Source organism: Chaetodon auriga, chromosome 11 (genome assembly GCF_051107435.1).
Source record: "Chaetodon auriga isolate fChaAug3 chromosome 11, fChaAug3.hap1, whole genome shotgun sequence".
NCBI lineage: Eukaryota > Metazoa > Chordata > Actinopteri > Chaetodontiformes > Chaetodontidae > Chaetodon > Chaetodon auriga.
Window position 1 is genome coordinate 24,490,629 of NC_135084.1, and position 19,409 is coordinate 24,510,037.

The 19,409-nt window shown below is 44.6% G+C and overlaps 1 protein-coding gene across 3 annotated transcripts; it reads right to left on the reverse strand.

The window, feature by feature from the left end:
- nfkb2 (nuclear factor of kappa light polypeptide gene enhancer in B-cells 2 (p49/p100)) lies at nucleotides 1–17,708 on the reverse strand. Of its 3 annotated transcripts, XM_076743737.1 has the most exons (24): nucleotides 17,646–17,708; nucleotides 16,305–16,416; nucleotides 13,104–13,140; nucleotides 11,841–11,916; nucleotides 10,640–10,680; nucleotides 9,201–9,299; nucleotides 8,728–8,879; nucleotides 8,090–8,202; nucleotides 7,368–7,526; nucleotides 6,362–6,466; nucleotides 6,144–6,232; nucleotides 5,537–5,675; nucleotides 5,286–5,414; nucleotides 4,737–4,988; nucleotides 4,468–4,609; nucleotides 4,218–4,332; nucleotides 3,916–4,123; nucleotides 3,636–3,805; nucleotides 3,446–3,548; nucleotides 3,130–3,314; nucleotides 2,485–2,557; nucleotides 2,013–2,182; nucleotides 1,812–1,923; nucleotides 1–1,523 (listed from the first exon to the last, which is right to left on the reverse strand). In XM_076743737.1, the coding sequence occupies exons 2-24, from the start codon at nucleotides 16,319–16,321 to the stop codon at nucleotides 1,453–1,455; spliced, it is 2,757 nt and encodes a 918-aa protein (XP_076599852.1). In that variant the 5' UTR covers nucleotides 16,322–16,416; nucleotides 17,646–17,708; the 3' UTR covers nucleotides 1–1,452. The 3 variants fall into 3 exon arrangements, with proteins under 3 accessions (XP_076599852.1, XP_076599854.1, XP_076599853.1); XM_076743739.1 differs by lacking the exons at nucleotides 16,305–16,416; nucleotides 17,646–17,708 and adding an exon at nucleotides 14,976–15,101; XM_076743738.1 differs by lacking the exons at nucleotides 16,305–16,416; nucleotides 17,646–17,708 and adding an exon at nucleotides 13,265–13,489.
- Between the last annotated feature and the right edge of the window lie 1,701 nt (nucleotides 17,709–19,409).

Here is a 19,409-nt window from a genome sequence, read left to right on the forward strand (position 1 = left end):
TCGGAGATCTGAGTCATCTTTATTCAAAGTTTCAGAAACGTCGACAGTGCAGCGATCGCGTCTCTTTAAACACTGATTAAATATTTCACTTCCAGAAGAGAAACCACATGAATACACAGTATTAGTAAAAACACACACAGCCTCTACTGGATTCTACTTCGACTCGACTGATGCCGACAACATAAAGGAGTGAAACTTAAAAACACAAAGCACAACATGTCTGAAAATAACATGTCTGAAAATAACGGAAGGACAATTGATCCTCATCAATGAAACAATGTGAGCGTGTTGACGTCTGCCCGCAAATCATTTCCAAAGACGTTCAAAGAAAAATTTCACTTTTCAGGAGAGATAGCGTGATTTTTGAAAAAGTCTGAATCGTTAGAACTAAAATCAAGTTAAAAGTCTTTAATCAGTAACAACATTTTTAACTGGAATTTTTTCTAATTTTGACGTAAAAAGTCTTTATGTCATTTTGTTGACTTCCTGTCTATTATAAGTTTGGCCAAAAAATGTTTGTAGCTTTTTATGATTTTGACCTTTATTATATTTTTGACATAAAAAAACCTCACATTTAGACTCATTTTGACTGAAATATTTTCACTGAGTCAACATGATCTCATAACTGGTCACAATTTGAATCAACACATAACTTTTACTTATATTATTTTTATTTTTGTCATTGATAACATTTAAAAATCTTTGTCTTTCTGGCACCACTGGGCTTCCATAAAAAGCCTCATTCTTACTGAAAAGAAAGAGAAAAGTTTTGATAAACAGAGAAACAGGTGAGTAACATTTGAACTCATGTAAACCCGCTCTGATGATGTCACTGCTCTCACTAAGACAGGTGAGACAGGTGAGACATGCTGCGTTCCATACCGGACACAAAATTGGAAATTCCACCATCCTTTTGAGATGAAAAAACTGAAACTCAGCTGTTATTCGATGTCAACAACAACACAACCCAAACATTAACAAACACATCTCAGGTCCACTTTTACTTTCTCTGATCAATAATAAAACGTTCCACAGATAAAATCTGAAATTCAAGGACTCCAGATTGTCTGTCAGACCTTCAGAAATAAACTGAAATAAAAAACAAGAAAAACAAAATATAAATTAATTAAAAATGTAACAAAGCTGAAAACAGGCAAATTTTCTGAAATAAAAACACACTTTCATGTCTTTGATGCAGCCTCATGGTGGAATCTCTCATTTTAAACCGGAAACGTGTTCTTAAAATTCATTTTTTTAAACTTTAAAACTTTATTATTTTTGGGTAAAACTTTATTTACACTCTTGGTGTCCGTCTGGAGCGCAGCACTCGCCTCCTCTGCAGGTCAACAAATGTTAGAGTCTGGAAACGCCAACAGGCTGCAAATTCAAGTCCTGCTTCCTGCACGATGACATGATGAAGCTGCTCCAGAGGGATGACGCTTCTCCTGCTCGTCACTGATTGGCCACAGGCGGCTCCTCTTCCTCCATCGGCTGGCTGCCAAACCCACTGTCAACCGTGGCGTCTGATTGGACAGAAGAATGTGAACGAGGTGAGCGACACCGCTGTCTGAATTCACTGAGCAGGTTTCACTTATGGCGACAAAACTTTATTTATAGTGACATCAAAAGGAAACCTTGAAGTGTTCCATAATATATTTAGTGATTATCATTTTTCTTGTATTTTGGGTTTCTGGAAGCTTTCTATTTTGATAAAATGTGAAGTCAGACTTCCATCTGAGTCCGTGATGAAACAAAAGACACCAAACACTTGGAGGACAGTTAAACAGAGCTGCTAAACTCAGGTGTGTTACCTGTGCTGTGTTTGTCGTCTCGCAGCTCGCTGTTTCTGAGCAGTCGGACTCCTTCTGTCAAACCGAGAGACTGAAGAGCTTCGACCAGACCCTCGACTGGACCTCCACCCAGCTGGACACAAGCAGACATCAGACAAGTCAGAGACGCTGCATGAAACATCTACAGGTGTGTTCGTGCAGGTGTGGCGGTGGGTGAGTTACCTTGTAGTGCTGCAGCAGGTGCTGGCAGGGCGTTGGACTGTCCACGTACAGGTGAGTCAGCGTCATCATCCCCAGCTTCTCCGCCAGTTTCCTCCAGGGCACGTCTCCGACGCTCAAAACCTCCACCAGCCGGGACAGAGTGTCCTCGTCCAGCCCTGAAGCCTCCACCTCTGTGACATCACCACAGGTTTGCTTCACGTTACAAACGTTTGTACAACAGCTAAAAGAGTTTTTTATGTTTTTGCTGTCAAGATTTCTCTGCTGAGTTTTCCTGAAATCTAATCTTTAGTTTCCAACTTCAACAGGAATTCTGTTTTTCTTCCTTTCAGCTTTACTTGGAACTTTATTTATTCTGTATTTGAACTGTAGAGTTTAAGTTTAAATTAAGTTTTCAGTAAGCAGCAGCAGAGGGTCCATCAGTGAGACGCTCTGCTGGCTGACCTCTGACCTGTCAGGTGACTTGATAACGAACCTTCAGAGCTGCTTGGCTTCATCTTCTTACTGCAGTGACGACAACTCTGTCTGGAGTTCAACAGGTTCTTCACCTGAGGAGAGGAGGGGAGGAGAGGAGGAGAGGAGGAGAGGAGAGCCGCTTTGAGTGGCTGCAGTTTAACACACAGCTTTGCTTTGAGCTGCACGCTAACATTGACAAGAATAATGTTTAGCATGTTCACTATCTTAGCTTAGCATGTTAGCATGCTAACAGTCCAGCTGAGGCTGATGGGAGTGCCATCAGTGCTGCAGGTGTTTGGACTGGACACATTAAAATGTCGACCTGATGGTGGCGCTAGAGGTCAGTGATTTTAGAGAATTTGCCGCATTCATCCATTTTCTCTTTTTTCCTTTCATTCTGGATCTTTTTTCTAATTTGAAGCATCTGACTTCATGTCAAAACTGTCAGGATGAATTCTTCTGTGTCGCAGCTTTGATGGAAAATTGTCTCATTTTTCAACTCGTCTAATGTGACTCATGACTCTGCTGGACGTGTCGTCTTCTCGTCCATTATGCTAATGATTACAGTCCTGCTCAGTTCCATTAAATCAGTTTAATCGTTTGTGCTTGGACTCATTCTGTTCTTCTGTCCTGTGCTTTTATTTTGAAGGGATAACTCAGTTACCTTTTGGCACTTAGCGAGATCCAGGGGGGTGTGTCCTCCTGCATGTCTCTTGCGAGGGTTGATTGGTTGCGAGGCGGCCTCTCGCTCTTTGACCTCCTCTCTGACTGGTTCATCTTCATCCTGCTCTTCATCTGAAGAGGAGCTGAAGAAGAGCGGCTCGTCGTTCTCCATGTTCTTATCAGCACCTGCAGAACAGCTTTCCATTAGTCACTCAGGTGAGTTTATGTCTTTATTGCTGTGAACAGATGTTTTCGTGTTGCTCTGTCACTTCCTGCCCTCCACCTATCGGCCTTCAGTGTGTTTCAGTGTGTTTCACCTGCAGCGACGAGCATCGAGCAGAGAGTCGGCGAACCCAGACTGGCCGCCAGGTGCAGAGGCGTGTTTCCTCCAAACGTGCACGCGTTAACATCCGCCTTCAGCTGTAAACAACACAGAGCGAATGACTGCAACACTGTGATGTCACTGATGACTCACTGTACAGGTGTATGTGTGTGTGTGTCACATACCTCTGTGATGAGAGTGCAGGCCACCTTGAACAGGTTTTCTCTGACAGCCAGGTGGAGGGCGGTGTTTCCACTCTTCTGCTCAGGTGCGTTAATTTTAGCTCCTCCCTCCACTAGCAGACGGAGGCAGCGCTCGCCATCCCTCCTCACCGCCAGGTGGAGAGGATGAAGGCCTGACAGAGAAATACAGGTAATACAGGTTAACACGAGATATCATAACACGCGCCTGCGAGCTCTTAGTCAATACCTGTATCTTTAAATAGATTTATGTGGACTCTCTCACCGTGGTAGTCAGGGGTGTTGACCAGGTGGGCGTGGCGTTCTCCCAGGTGAGCCAGCAGGGGGCGGAGTGTGGCGCTGTCTCCGGCCAGCGCTGCCAGGTGGATGGGACTGCGGCCGTCTTTGTCCAGCAGGCTGGGGTCTGCTCCTGCCCTCAGCAACACCTCCACCACCTTCACCTGCCGGGTGATCACCGCCAGGTGGAGAGGAGTCTGCAGGAGGAGGTGCAGGAGTTGGTCAGGTGAGATGGTTTTATAGCTACCTGGGGCATTAGATACCTGTGACAAGCAGTTAGTGAGTAGCTACCTGTGAGAGGTGGTTGGCTGTGTTGAGGATGTTTAGCTGCTGGCTGTTGAGCAGAGTGTGGATCAGTTGCTGGATCACACCTGTCTGCTGGTGGATGATGGCCAGGTGCAAAGGACTGTGGGAAAACAAAAACCACAGCATTACGCCTCGAAATGATAAAAGCCGCGACAGTAAGAATCAAATTCGTGTTTTTGATCTTGGCCAGCTTGGAGGACAAAAAGTAATAAATTAAGTGAAAAAATAAACTCACGTGTCTCCGTTGCCGTCCTGGACGCCACAGAGGTGTCTCTGGACTGCCAGAAGGACCCGGGCGTCCCCGGTGCTGCAGTACTGCAGCAGGGCGGCGGCCGTCTGTCGGGCGCTTTGAGAGGCTCGGTTGTGGAGCGCAGCGGCTGAAACACAAAGCAGAGCAGGACTTTCTAAAAGAGACCAGAGACCTCGAAGACGAGAAGGACATCGTGGGTGGAGGACAGCACAGAGACGTCCACACCTTCAATCTAACTTCCTGCAGCGTCTTACCGATCTGAAACAGCTGCTGTTGTAGTGGTGAGCCTGTCTGTCCTCCTGTTTGTCCTCCTGTCTGTCCTCCTGTCTGTCCTGTTGTTTGTCCTCCCGCCTGTCCGTCTGTCAGTTGCTGGGTAACGCCGCTCTGAGGGGTGGAGCCTGACATCTGAGCCCCTCCCCCTCCGCTGAAGCCTGTGAAGCCTCCTGTGAAGAAAACGCCTCCTCCTGCTCCTCCTCCTCCATTCATCTGCTGGTTGAACTGGAATCCTGCAGAGGGAAACAGAGTCCACAGTGAGCTCAGTTTGATTGTCTCCTCTTCTTCATCTTCAGCGAATCAGAATAACGTGTTGTTCATTGCACACATCAGACGCTGTCCTCTGAAAACCTCGTATCTCCAGCGCAGCTCACGGTGTTTGCTGACCATGCGTTTCATTCAGAATGTTTCGCTCAACTTTACTCTAAATAAACTATAATCTTCACAATCTGTGTGACGGAAACCAACAACACACAAACAGTACGATTCTTGTTGGTGATGATGGAAATCCCCACTCCTATACTCCTCACCTCCTCCTCCAGCTCCTCCTCCAAATCCCCCGGCTCCTCCACCTCTTCCTCCTCCTCCTCCTCCTCCTCCTCTCCAGGGTTCATAGTGAGGCAGCGGCTTCTGCTTCTTCCTGAGCACCTCCTCTTTGTCTGAAACAGAGCAGAGAAGGAGACCATGATGACCATAAACCCCAGAAACAGACACTTCCTGTCAGCGTTCGGCCTCACTGACTGCTGAGTGAACGTGCTGCAGTTGGCGGGCGGCGACTGACCTTGGACCTGCGGGATGTATGTGAACTGTTTGGGGTCGCTGCTGTCGCCGGCCTTCTTCCTCTTCAGCTGCAGGAAGACGGTGATGGGCCGCTCGATCTCCGTGCTGTGATAGGGCGGCGTTTTGAACACGATGGCGTACTGAGGAGAGAGGAGAAACAGTCACTTCCTGAACGCAGCACGACCAATCAGGATGAACTTCAACACCTGGATTAAATCACAGTTTTCTACTTAACAGGATCCATCTGATTCTTTCTGTTGATGTTTGTTCAAACAGAGAAGTCACATCGCTGCACAACCTCCAAACAGCCCACATACACACACACGCACGTTAGGTTTTCATCACTTGTGGGGACATTACATAGACTTACATTAATTTCCTGGAGACTTACCTGAACCATAACCACTTCAAGCCCAACCTTAACTCAAGTCTTCACCCTAAAATGTAATGATTTACATTGTGGGAACCTGCATTTTGTCCCCACAAGTTCACGGGTCCCCACAATGTGACTATGTGAACAACGTGAGTAATACATACTTACTCATTCTCTCTCGCTCTCTCTCACACACACACACACACACACACACACACACACACACACAGCGTACCTGTTTGTGAACGTCAGTGGGTGAGAAGTCCCCGAACGCCTCCCAGCCTCCTTCGTCATCCTCCTCATAAAAACGGATCTCAATGTCATCTGTAATGTGCAGCACAGATGCATGATGGGATACTTCTCCAATTATCAGATGAAGATATTTAATTGAAATAAATCTTCCACTTTGGCATCGCTGAAGCTTTCAGACTTCCACCACTGAAATGCCATCACCTTTTTGGACTTTGTCGCAGAGCAGGAAGATCTCGTCTCCTCCGAGCACCGAGCCGCACGTCTTATCCATCCGAGAGATCTTCAGGTTGGAGGCGTTCGGCGATTCTGCAGCACAAACACAAACAGCTGATCACCGATTGGTTATCTGAGTGTCCGAACACCTCATTCAGTGTCGATCTATGACTTCACAGCCTGGGCTTTGACACACTTTGGTCCTTGTAGCTAGGCGGCTAGCTACAAGGACCAGAGGTGGAAAAGCTAATACACAATACGAAACAGAAAATATAAAAAAATATCATGATAACAAATTTTCACTATTTAAAGTCTCAAGCTTCTTGTTTTGTTGAACAAAAGCTGCAAAAACCTTCGGATACTCACAAACGAGACAAATGAAACGAAGCAGCTGGAATAAAAACGTCGTCTTAACTGAACAGGTTGATGGTGCCAACAGTCTTTTCACTTCCTGTCTGCTTTGATCTGGATGCTAACTGACAGTTAGCATGCTAACTAGCTCAGCAAGGCCCTCTTCAATAATATTTTATTGACTGAAATTATAAACAATCCTGAGAACAAACGTCAAACCAGAGGAAACAGAGGCTTTGACAGCTGTTGTAGCTAATTAGCACTAGCACATTGCTAGCCTGCCAGTCTGTTAGCTGTTAGCTCCTCAGCTACAGTAGTTCCTCAGCTAACCCCTTGAGTCTTCAATCTAAAGACTTAAGAAATAAAATATGTTCAGATGAACATACGACAACTAAGGACAACAAAGATACTGACAACAAAGATGGCCGCCATTAACAACCCACGCTTCTTACTTTCAAAGCAGAATCATTTTGACTGACAGACTCACTCAAAGATACTCAGACTACTGAGAACAAAATTGACTTTCAATTCCCGCCAGCGTCCTGTTTGTCGTCATACATGACCTCACAGCAGTTAGCTAAACGAGGCCGCTAGCTTTGACACCAGGAGCTTAAAAACAATAAAGGAAAACGTCTGGACTCACTGCTGTCGTAGATGGGGTTGGACACGACGGGTTTCAGCGCTCTGGTGAATCCTCCATTGCTGTCCTGCAGGTAGGCGGTGAACTTCAACCTGACGATGTTCAGGTCCATCACCTTCCCCAGCTCCTTGGCCTCCTTCAGGATGGAGTTTTCCTCTGAATCTGAGGGAGGACAGACAGCAGGACATCACACACCTGGACAGTCTGGGAGTTTAGTTTGGCTTTTATTGACACTTTTAGCTCCTCTGGTCTTATAAAGAACCAAAACAGACAAAAACATAAAATTCCAAAGAAGCGATCAATTCAAACTAAAAACCAAATAACGTCTTAAAAAAAGAAAGGACGACATGTTGCTACGACTTAAAGATGAAGTTATCCAAAACATACGATCAATACAAACCTTAAAATAACTGATAACAACAACAACAACAACAACAACAGCTCATTTAAACTGAAAGAAACATAAAGAAGAAATGAAAGTAAAACTCTGCAGGAAGATGCTGCTGAAGGATTCAGGCTGTACGGAAACCCGGAGGAGTCAAACAAACAGATGACATGAAAACACTCATGATGAGTCACATGACCGAAGGATGAGAGTGAATCATTGTTTTAAAATTTAAAAACATTTAGATTATCGACAGGATGAGACACGACATCAAAACGTTAAACTAAATCCTGATTCTGAGCCAAGACGCCAAAACGTTCGTCAGGTGAGCTGAGCTTACCTGTCAGGTGACAGTGAGCACCTTTCTGCCTCTTCCTCTCTTCTCTCAGCCTCCGGCTCAATACCTCCACCACACCTTTCTTGGTCACATGGAGGATCCCCAGGTTACTGAAGCTACAGGAAGTGACATCACCAGTCAGCACTCATCATTTGTGTTCTTTGACTTGATCAATTCTGCCTTATTTACTCACATATATACTTTGTTTTCTATCACACTGAGAGGAAAGAAGTGTTTATGTTTTTTAATATTTGTCCATTTTTAAGCAGCATTCAATGAAAACATGCAGACTTTTCCGTCATGTAGTAACAACAGCTCGCTCGTCTGTTCCCTTCTGATATTTCGTAAAGTTAAAGTTCCGCGTCTTTAAGAAAATTCCCCTTGAGGTTTGAATTAGTCTCATATTTCTTGTTACTGCTGTCCAGTGTCATATCAAAACCTTTTATTTCACCATCATCATCGTCATAAATTCTCTTCTCTGGACTTTTAACTGTTGATGAGACATCAAACTGTTTCCTGAAGCTGAAGTTAAAAGGAAAGTTCAGACTTCCTCCTCTGAGTTTTCAGCTCGCAGTAAAACCCAGAATCCTCTCTGCAGTCTAAGTGTCAGTGAAAACGCAGCGACGTGATTGGATACTGACGAGGCGGTGAGGTCGTTGGGGCCGACGTCCAGCATGCAGGTTCCGTTCTCGGTGCAGTGACGTCCGACCAGACTGTGAGCGTGGACGCGAGGGGGGTCAGAGTGGGTCACCAGCTGGACCTCCACCCGGGCGTGACCCACGTAGTTATTGATCTGAGGCCGAGAGAAAACACACAAACATCTGGTGATCATCCGCTGCAGTACACGTACTAATATCACAGTACAAATACTCAAGTAGAACGACGTGTTCAATTAACGCGACTGAAACGGGTTTTCCCTTCAAACTGTGACACTAATGACTGTGAAGCGGACATTAAAATGTGAACACTGTGTCATCTGAACACTGATTATTTCCCATGATGCTTTGGGTGAAAAAGGCTCCCAGTCGAACCTGATGTGACATTACGAGCTGAAACTCTCAGTTAGCTGAACATGAACGCGGCTCAGGTGTCTGAAGCGCGGCGTGGAACCCACCTTCACAGTCGGGTAGGTCCTCCGGTTCTTCTCGCTGGAGGCCCCTGGGAGCCCGCCGTGGGACGGACCCTCGCACTCATAACGGAAACGAAAGCCCCTCTGAGGACACACAAACACACACTTTACTGAGCAGCCGACAGCTGAGACGTAATCGATGCTCTTGATGATGGATTAAAACGTGTTTGTCTGTCCCGTCTCTGCTCAGATTGATGGTTAACAGGACAGACAGACAGACAGACAGACAGACAGACAGACAGACAGACAGACAGACCGGTCCACGCTGATCTGAGATCTGCTCCTCAAACAGTGAACCTGGCCTCTGCTTCACAGACTGAATGAGGGAAATCAGCTTTTGTGCTTCAGTCTGACTTCAGAAAAGCTTTTTTAAATTATTATTAGATGCGTCATTCCTTTAATTTTTCCATGTACTTTTCTATTTCGCCTCCTGAAATGTCTTGTCCTCTGCGTCTGTCTCGCTCTTCCTGCTGGTCTGACTCTGACTCTTCAGGCTGCAGCGTCCGTTTGTGTTTGTTCATCCTCTGATTGCGTAAACCCGCTTCTTCTTTTCTCTTGGCAGCAGAGCTCATTTGCATACAGCCAGAGGACTCGTTGCCTCTGTGGTCACATGACCTTTAGCTGCAGAAACTCCCTGTCGGCCCGCTGCCTGTTGTTCTGACTGCTGGGAAAACCCTGGATGACAGGAAGCGACTGCTGCAGTAACACGTGGATCCACCTGATGACCTGGTGATTTCAGGTGAATTCAGGTGAACTCATCTGTTCTTTTTCCTTCTAAAACTGATTCCTAAAATAACAAATTGTCCCTCATTATATATTCCATAACCATGCATATATTTACATCACATTATACTGTTTGTATCACATCATACACACACACAGTCAAAGGTTTGCTTTAATCCCTAATGTCATTTCTTCTTTTTACTTGTTTTTTTATTCACTCCTTTGTTCTTTACCTCTTTTCTTACTTCTCTCAGTCTGTTGAAACGTGTGAATTTCCCCTCTGGTGTCATAGAGTTTTATCTCATCGTTAATCCTAACTGCCATCCTTCATCTATCGCCTTCTGTTTGGTTTCAGAGCTGATCAAAACGAGGGCGTATTAAATGGAAATGATCCATAATCCAGCAGAACGTCTTTCTAAAGCGGAAACGAGCCGTTTTCCAACATAAAGACGCAGTTTGAACTTTGAACTTTTCGTTTCTGAATGAGTTGTTGTCTTTTAGGCCTGATGTCTGAATTTATGATCCTGTGCTGTAAATTTTACAGCAGCTTCCCATCGAACGCAGGAAAACAACTTAGTGCCAACATTACCCACAGTGCACCGGGACAGGCGACAGGTGGGTGATGTTGTTTTAAAGTGGCGTGCAGCAGAGACGACAGTACACCAATGACAGACAGACAGGAAGTTAAATTTGTCTCTCACCTGTTTGGGCTCCTCGATGATTTGAATGTACGGACCGTGAGCTGAAACACAGAGCAGAGTTCAGTTAATGACGCTCACAGAAACCAGGACTGACGGAGGCTTTCTGGATTTCACCGTCCACTCTCACTGTGCCACCAGCGACACGCCGGTTCACGGCTGGTGAAGACGCAGATCCAGGTGTTTCCCCCGTTAGTAAGTCCCGGAGTGTGTAGCTGTAATGTCCCAGGTACAGTTTGTGGACAGACGGGGTTTCTTGTAACAGAGAATACAGAACTACAGAGTCCAGGTCAGATGGGTGCTGTAGTTTTGGAGAAAAGGCTCTCAAATGTCCCAGACCTCATTTCCAGGTTTGAATTCAACGTTTCACTGAAAAAGGTTCCGTATCAGGACTGTGAACTGCACCGTTCCACAAAAACGGCCCAAAGGATTACTCAAGATAAGGTTCTAGAAACACTGGACAAAGGTTTTCAGATGTCTGAAGGAGGTTCTAGAAAGTCAGAACCTCTTCTGGAGTAAGTAGGAACAGGTTCTTGCAGACTCTTGAAAATGTAGATCCAGATTCTGAGTCTGGGAGGTTCTAAGATGCCTCAGCGCTTGTTTCCAGGTATGGACACGAGGTTCTACGTTTAGGTTCCACCTGATGGGAAGCTGCAGACATTTATCAGATACTCACACAAGGTTCTACAAGGTTTACACTGTTGTTCCAGAGTTCCTCCTGAGAACAGTCCCTGTTCCTGGTGAGCTATTACCAGAGTCCATGAGCCCAAATGTTTTCTTTGGAGAACTTCCTCCCTGGTGGGTCTCTAGAAGCTCACCTGGTGGTTTACCTGGTTTACCTGGAGGTCCAGGACAGGCTGAACTCGTGTTTCCAGGTGTGAACTGTCCGTTCTAAGTTTATGTCCCTGCAGGTAAATGTCCTCTAATGCAGTTCACTTCTCTTAATGGAAACTTAACTGCTGATGATTCTCTAATCTCACGCGAACGGTTAATTACGTTTGTGTTTTTTCTGACCAATCGTTATCAATAAGTTGTTTTTTTTTCCAGGAGTAGTACTCAGAAGTACTGACGCCGTGCGGGTTCAGATTACCTGTTTGACTCAAGCCTGGAAAATTATGCTGACCATATTTATTACATAATCATCAAACATTTGTTTAATTAACATGAGGCATAAACTTCCATGACTCCACACCCGTCAGCGTACCTGTCTCAGGTATGTAGGGTTCAGTCTTTATGTCCACTGGAGGAATGTAGTCGTACTGCATCAAGTTCATCTGCAGCTGAAGAAGAACAAACATTTTCAACATCTAAAACTGCAGCAGAACACAGTCAATCAATCAACCAATCAATCAATCAACCAATCAATCAGTAGCTCCAGAGTCTTGCCCCGAAGTCCTGAAACTTTGCTCATATGAGGCCGTCATCGCTGGAGCCTCCACATTCACGCAGTTATGACAGACCTCTGGTATCAGGTATCAATATGATGGGCTGATTGATCGGTCAGGTGATTATATGAATCATTTCTTCAGTACAAAAATTCCCAAACGTGATGCAGAGAGTCTGATGCTGCTTCTCTAATGACTGTGAAGAAAATCTCTTTGGTTTTTGGGCTTTTTGTCAGATTTCACACTTTTTCACGAGGATAAAGATCAAGTCATGAAACAGTCAGTCAGACTGAGATGAACTGAAACACGTCTGACGTCTCCGTTCGTCCTCTAAGGTTTTTTAATAATAATAATAATAATTCTGGTTTTCTGTGAGTCCAGATTGTCTCTGTTGTGTCTGCAGCTTTTCATGCTCCACGTTTGTGCGGTCTCGCCTCTAAAACTGTTTTAATCTCTTTTCTGGTTGAATATAAATTAAATCAAATAAAAATCGTCTGTGTGAAAAGCGTTCAACAGGCGGTCGAGTTCAGATTCAAAGCAGGAAACTGAGAGTCAGCGTGGCCTCATGCAAATCACCTCTGATCATCACTCCTGCGCGAAGTGGGAATTTTTATTTATTTTGGGCTAAAAGACGACGGCAGACTTCATTTGAAATACAGCAAAGATTAAAATTCACTGTTCTTCCTGTTTGTGTCTGATGTTTTCTGCTTTCTGCTCTGAGATGTTCAAAAAGAATTTCTTCTCTGCACGTTTACAAACTGAAATCTGTCCTGCAGGATTGTTCAACCACCGGTTTTTAATCTAAGCTTTATTGACAAAGTAACAGGAAACAGACAAACAAGACTTTCAAACTGTTTCCACAGCTTCACAAAGAATCTGAAATGATTCACGAGGCGACGACACTGCTGCTCATGTCACCCATCTTGTTATGTAGAAATCATTTCTCAGGCGCAGAAAGTCTTTTTGACCCTTCCTTGAGCCCGTAAACAGGAAACACTACATTCATCAAAGTCATTGATTGGCTGAAAAAGTCATTAATTATCAGTTCAGACGTTCAGAATGAAGGTTTGAAAAGAACTCACATCATTTTCGTAGACCATGAACTGAGCTTCAGTCATCCTGCAGCACAAACAAACAAACAAACAGTTAGACTTCACGCACGCACACACACACACACACACACACACACACACGCACACACACACACACAGGAGGCGCGTGTGTGTAGGAAACATCATCTGACCTGAGTCACTTTAAATCCCCTCGTCTGTTGCTGCTGAAGTGTAAAAGTCCCAAAACGACGAAGCAGGAAAAAAACAACCAGTCAAAGTGTACGACAGAATAAAACCTGCAGAGTTTCACTTTCACATGACTGACGAGAGAGCCTCGAACGCAGCACCTCTCTCTCTCTCTCTCTCTCTGTGTCTGTGTTGTTCTACCCCCCACCCCCCTCCTCTCTGTCTGCTTTCAGTCACTTCCTGGAAGTGGCCGAGCTGAGGAAAACCCCCAGAATTCCAGATCAGCCCCAAGGGGGGCGGGGCCGCGGATGATGATGTCACACTGCTGCTGCTGCTGATAACACTCTGAGAAAAAAAGGTTCTCTGACAGGAACCAGAAAAACGATCCTCAAAGACCAGAGAGGAACAAAGCGAGAAAGAAAAGAGGTTTGTCCTGCAGCGCTCTGTTCTTAATGCCAGTGAGATCAATAACATGCCCCAGTACTCCCAGTAACACCACCATCAGAACCACCATGAGAACCACCAGCACCAGCAATATTCTGAGCAGGAAACAAATAAACTCTGGAAACTTTCTTAAATGAAAACTTTGACATTTTGCACACTGTCCTGCTGAATATGGTGCATACTCACACTGTGCAGTAAATATGAAGCTACAGCTAGCAGCTAGTTAGCTTAGCTTAGCATAAAGACAAGAAACAACAGCAAGCCTGGCTCAGTTCAGAGGAAACAAATCCAGCAGCACATGTAGAGCAGATTAACAGGGATGATTTTTTATACAGAAAACTTCAGCAATCGTTTTAATACTGAACATTTTAACATAATAAACATCGTAAACGTGGTTCAGACGTTCGTGCTCCCCTCAGGATGAACTCCAATAACTTTACTGATCCTCTGACTGTTCCTCTCACGCCATCATCAGCTCAACGTAGTAATACTTTGGTTTAATGACCAAACACCTGCAGAACCAATGACAATCAGCCTCAGCTGGACTTTATGCTAATACTGCTAATCAGCTAATGTTAGTATAATAACACATTGAGCTAAGATGGCAAATATGGTAAACATTATACGTGCTAAGCAACAGCATGTTATCATTGTCATTGTGACCACGTTAGCATGCTGGTGTTAGCATTCTGATCCACATTTTGCACAAGGGTTTAGCCCCGGGGGACAACGGATGACAGATGTCCAGACCTCCATTTCTGAGCACCTCTCACTGTTTACAGTCCGATTACGTGAAGACGACATTTAAAAGCTAAATTGTCGTCTCCATACAGACTGTTTACCTGCATGCCTGCTCAAACGTGATTGGTACTTACTTCTCGGACAACAAACGGAAACCAGAAGTCTTCCTAAACCAAACCGTGTCCCTCGCCTACAGATTCATGTCCAGATACCTGTTTACTGAAGACACATGGACTCCATGTTTCTTCTTCTGCTCCAGAAACAATGATTTCAGTTATGTCTTTGCCCAATCAGTGATCAGTTCAGTGCACCTGCTCAGTGATGCGTGTGAACAGGTGACACGGTTCTGTAAATGTGTGTGTCGTCTACATCTGGGATTATTTCTGACACTTTAAAGACGACAAACTGTTCGACTGAAAACATTCATGAAATTAAAAATCTTAAGTTGTATTGACGACAACACATGAAGCTGAAAACGTGGACTGCAGGAGAACTGAAGGACGGAGCCGTGAATAAATCCAGCAAACAAACCTGAAGTTTCATGTTCAGACCTCCAGCCGCTCTTCACTTCCTCTTTGCTCGTCTTTCTGTCTTTTTGGTGCTTTCTGCTTCTTCGGTTTGACTTCCTGTCTCTCCTCAACTCGACAACATCAGAAAATACGCCTCACTGCAGAATCTGACTCAGATCTGATCTGAATCGTCGGGTTCAACAGAGTCCCCCGGCGGAGGGACGGCCCCCCTGATGCCGGCGGCCAATCGGGTCTCAGCAGACAGCCTTCATTAGCATAAATCTACAGCAGGTACGGTGAGAGCGAGGCGGTCAGAGGAGAGAAAACCCGAGGGGGAAGTTTGCTTCGGGGTATTTCTGTGTGACCTCTGACCTCTGCAGGAATCCACTGAGGTGATTTCACTGCTGTTTCTGTGAAACATGTTTCTCTTCACCTGATGAAACATTTCTTCATCTTACTGTCCTCGTCGGCCACGAACTCCCCGAACACCTGGTCATATGAGCTGCTCTGCTGCCTTCACCTGACCTCACTAATGTTGTTCCTGAAGCCTCTTTCACAGCAGCGTTCACTGATGTGAGCTCTGTCTGTTAAATAAACCAATTCAATAAAGAAATAAGTCGGCCCGCTCAGTCCTGAAGTGCTGAGAAAAACTGACGGTCTGTGAACGCATCAACAGCCACAAGTTAAAGCAGGAGCCGACATCTTCTGAGAAGCAAACACCCGAAAAACGTTCCTCCGTTAAAACTCTCCCTGCAACAGATCTTCCATGATGTCATCTTCATCGTGAAGCAGAGCATCGTCTGTGTATGTGGCGTGATGAAGAGCTGGAGGTTAAAGTCCTCTCAGCCGGCGATGAAGACGTCAACATGTTCACATTAAAGCTGAACTGACCTGAAACTTTGCGTTTAAGTTGAACAGCTTCAGGATATTTTCAACATGAAAGACTAAACAGACGTTTAACAGACCTCTGACCTCTGTGCTCACAAGTTTTACACCTGTAGCCACACCCACGAGTGATGTCACAGTGCACTGGAGTACACCTGCACATCACTGCTGCACGGTCACAGGTAAACGCTGGAGGTCCAGTGTTCCTGGTTCACTCAGGTAACATGTCACAGTGTTCCACTCACCTACAGCCTAACAAACAAACAGATCCAGATCAGACCGTCACCTCAGGGACGTCCAACTGTTCACGCTCCCTGAGAGGACGCGGAAGAGACAGGTAGCTACAAACAAACCAGCCAATCAAATGCGAGCTCACATCACAACAACCCACGCCAGCAGAGCTCAGTTTCTTCCACCCGATCACAGCCACTGATCTCTCCTCCGTCGACACAGACACACAACGTACCTGAGAGCTCCGGCCATGACTCAGCAGAAACACCGATGAGGAGGATGAAGGCGATGAAGGTCAGCTCCCTGCAGGAGGAGGCTCTTCTCTTCTTCCCCCTTCCGGGATTTTCCTGCAGACACCGAATCAGGAGTTAATCACCACTGAGTGTGTGTGTGTGTGTGTGTGTGTGTGTGTGTGTGTGTTCCAGTCATATCTAAATACATCAGTGGGAATTTCCACTCCTCCTCCTCCTCCTCAGTGATTATTTGGGGACAATCCTTAATTTCCATCCAGACTGAACAAACAACAAACTGCTGTCAGTTAAAGGCACAGTCCAACGTTTTCTGCTGGTTAGCCTAGCTTAGCACAAGACCATCGAAGGAGAAAAATGCACCTCCAACAGTCCGATGACACTCCTGCTCCTGGTTTTGATTCACTTACCAACCTTTTCGGAAGCATCTCATGGTCTTCATCATCATCATCATCATCATCATCATCATCTCCTGCTAACTGCATCAACTCCATCTGATGATGAAGACTATGAGGAGCTGAAAGCTCCTTCTGAAGCTGGAAAGCTTCAGTAAAGGCTGGTCTGAGCTCAGATCGCTTCATCTAACGAATGTTTTGGAGGTCAGAAATGAAAAAAATCAGTTTGATTGTTAAAGTAATTCTGATTTCCTTTTTGTTGGTTCAGACTGTTTAAAGCTCAGATGAACCTCAGACTGCTGCAGACCGTCTGTGCTGGAGGTGACCTGTCAGTTAACCAGGAAAGTCTACCTGCACGTGAAAACCAGAGAATTAACAGAAAGATTCAGAGGAAACTTTCTGGAGGAATGAAACTAAAACAGGACAGAAAACCTGGAAAAACGTGACTTCTCAGCTGAGATGTTGCAGCCAGCGTCAGTAATTTTCCTCTCAGTTACACAATGTGATCAAACAGCAGCACAGACACACTGCTCTCAGGTCAGTTCTGTCTGTATGCTCCTGTCTGTCATCTGCATGTCAGTCACTGACTCAGATTCAGATTAAACAACCCAAAAATCAACAGTCGGCCCTTCATCACTGGTTCAATCACCGCTGAAGTTTCAGGTTAAATTTACTGAAAATTACAAACGTGTGAAGTTAAAATTCTCCATCTGACCGGAAGAGAAACATGATGAAGAGGAGAAAAACTGTCTCTTTCTTTCGCCTCTTCGGGATCAAACTCAGTCACTTTTCAGGGAAAAAATGTCTGATTTGAAGTCACGATTGAGGTTTTTTTCAGTGTCTGCAGCTGATCGATTTTTGATGAGTTATTGATCAGCAGCTCTTCAGTTTGTTCAAACAGGCTGAAATAAAGAGTTAAAAGGTGAGTTTTACCTGTCTGCTGCGGTCTGTCTGTCTGTCCGTTTCCCGAAAAACACAAAACTCGACTGCTCTGAACGTCAGAACAGTGTCAATGAACCTGAGACAACTTCCTGTTTGTACTTTTCAAAACAAATCATTTTACGTTTTTACAGTTTCCTTCCTTTTTCAGTGTTGTTTATTTTTTTATTTATGTCGTCTACTTTATCGTTGTTTTTCATTATTGTATGTCTAACGTCCCGATGATATAATAGCTAAATATACACCGTCTATGAAAAAGAAATTGAGAAAAAGTGAGAAAATACAGGAAAATAGATGCACGAATAAGGAAGAAAACGACGTAAACAAAAGTTTCATAGAAAAAATTATCTTACAGCTTTTAGCGTTGAAAACAATTTGCCTCAAAATAAATAATATTTTCAAAGTTTTATTTTAAGGTTAAGCCACCAAAGTGTTCTATTTTATCGAATTTAAACGCTGTGTTGCACAACCACTAGTTCCGTAACTAATTACTTTTAATTTGAAGGTCAACTCTCTTAACCGGAAGTCCCATCCCGCTGTCGTCCACAGCCTGACGCACCTCGGCCCTGTTGTCATAGCAGCCTGTCAGTCAAGAGTGGAAAGCCCCCGAGCTGCAGGGGAATTCCGGCGCCACGTGGCAAATACGGTGCTCTGATTGGTGGAAGAAGGAGGAGAGGCCCGCCCACTTGGCAGAGACCCACGAGACATCGAAAAAAAAAAATATTAGTAACATAGAACATACAGACAAAACTCAAGAGGCTGAATTATTTATTATTATTTACATTTTTCAGATTACTAATATGAAATCAAATTCTAAGTAAAATCAGTAAGAAATGATTAAAATAATTACAGAACAACATGAATAAATACTGTTAATACTGGCCATTGCCAATTAATAATCAGAAATACCGACAAAATAATCAAAATATCCGAGCTTCTTTGTATAGAAACTTAACTTTAAGTTGGTAGTTAAAAATAAAATGTTAATAATTAGGTCCAGGCTTTGCTGCCGCTCTTTACCCGGATGATTCATCACAAGCTGCGTGTCCAAACACTCCGTCACACCGGCCGATGACTCGTCTGCGGTGAATCTCACCAGCAGCAACCAAAAGTCCAACTATGAGGTGAAGCAAGCGGCCACGATGTGCAGACATCTTTCCCTAAGTGTGAGGAAGCCCACACCCAGCACCCCCTGCTGGCCATCGACAGCACTGCTGTGAGCAGGCTGAGCGACACCGAGGACCCTCCCGGACCACGGAGCCTCTGAGCCCGAATACGGCTCCATCCACCAGGCTGCGAAGATGCTGAGCTCCCGCTCCTCTGCCTCCAAACAGGCTGGAACTCAGGCATCCCATTTATTTTATCATTTGATCCATTTAAATATTTATTCAGACGGTTCTATCTGCGCTGTATTCATTATAGTATACATTCATTTTTGTCCTTATTTCCCATTATGACCACCAGCTTTACTTGTAAATACTTTAATTCTTAGTACTTTTTTTTTAGTATTTTATCAAAGTATTTTTAAAGTCTTTTTTGAGGTGGGCTCTGAGAGAAACGGCATTTCATCATCATTTAAGTCATAATAACGAGCTGAATTCAACCCTCCTTTGATAACAGTGACAGAAAACCTTCAGACTTAATAATGATGTTTCATCATCATGTTTGCTGATGCAGAAAGTTAAAAAACTGCCGCTGTTGCCAAAATGAGACGTGAAAACTGAATCAAACTGAAATCACACACAAACACTGGACACG

Excerpts from the sequence above, each read along its gene's own strand:
- nfkb2 (XM_076743737.1), bottom strand. Across the intron at positions 10,681-11,840 it reads ACCCTACATACCTGAGACAG|CTCACGGTCCGTACATTCAA; the intron begins GTACGCTGACGG and ends TCTGTGTTTCAG. Across the intron at positions 3,549-3,635 it reads CCTGCACTCTCATCACAGAG|CTGAAGGCGGATGTTAACGC; the intron begins GTATGTGACACA and ends TGTTGTTTACAG.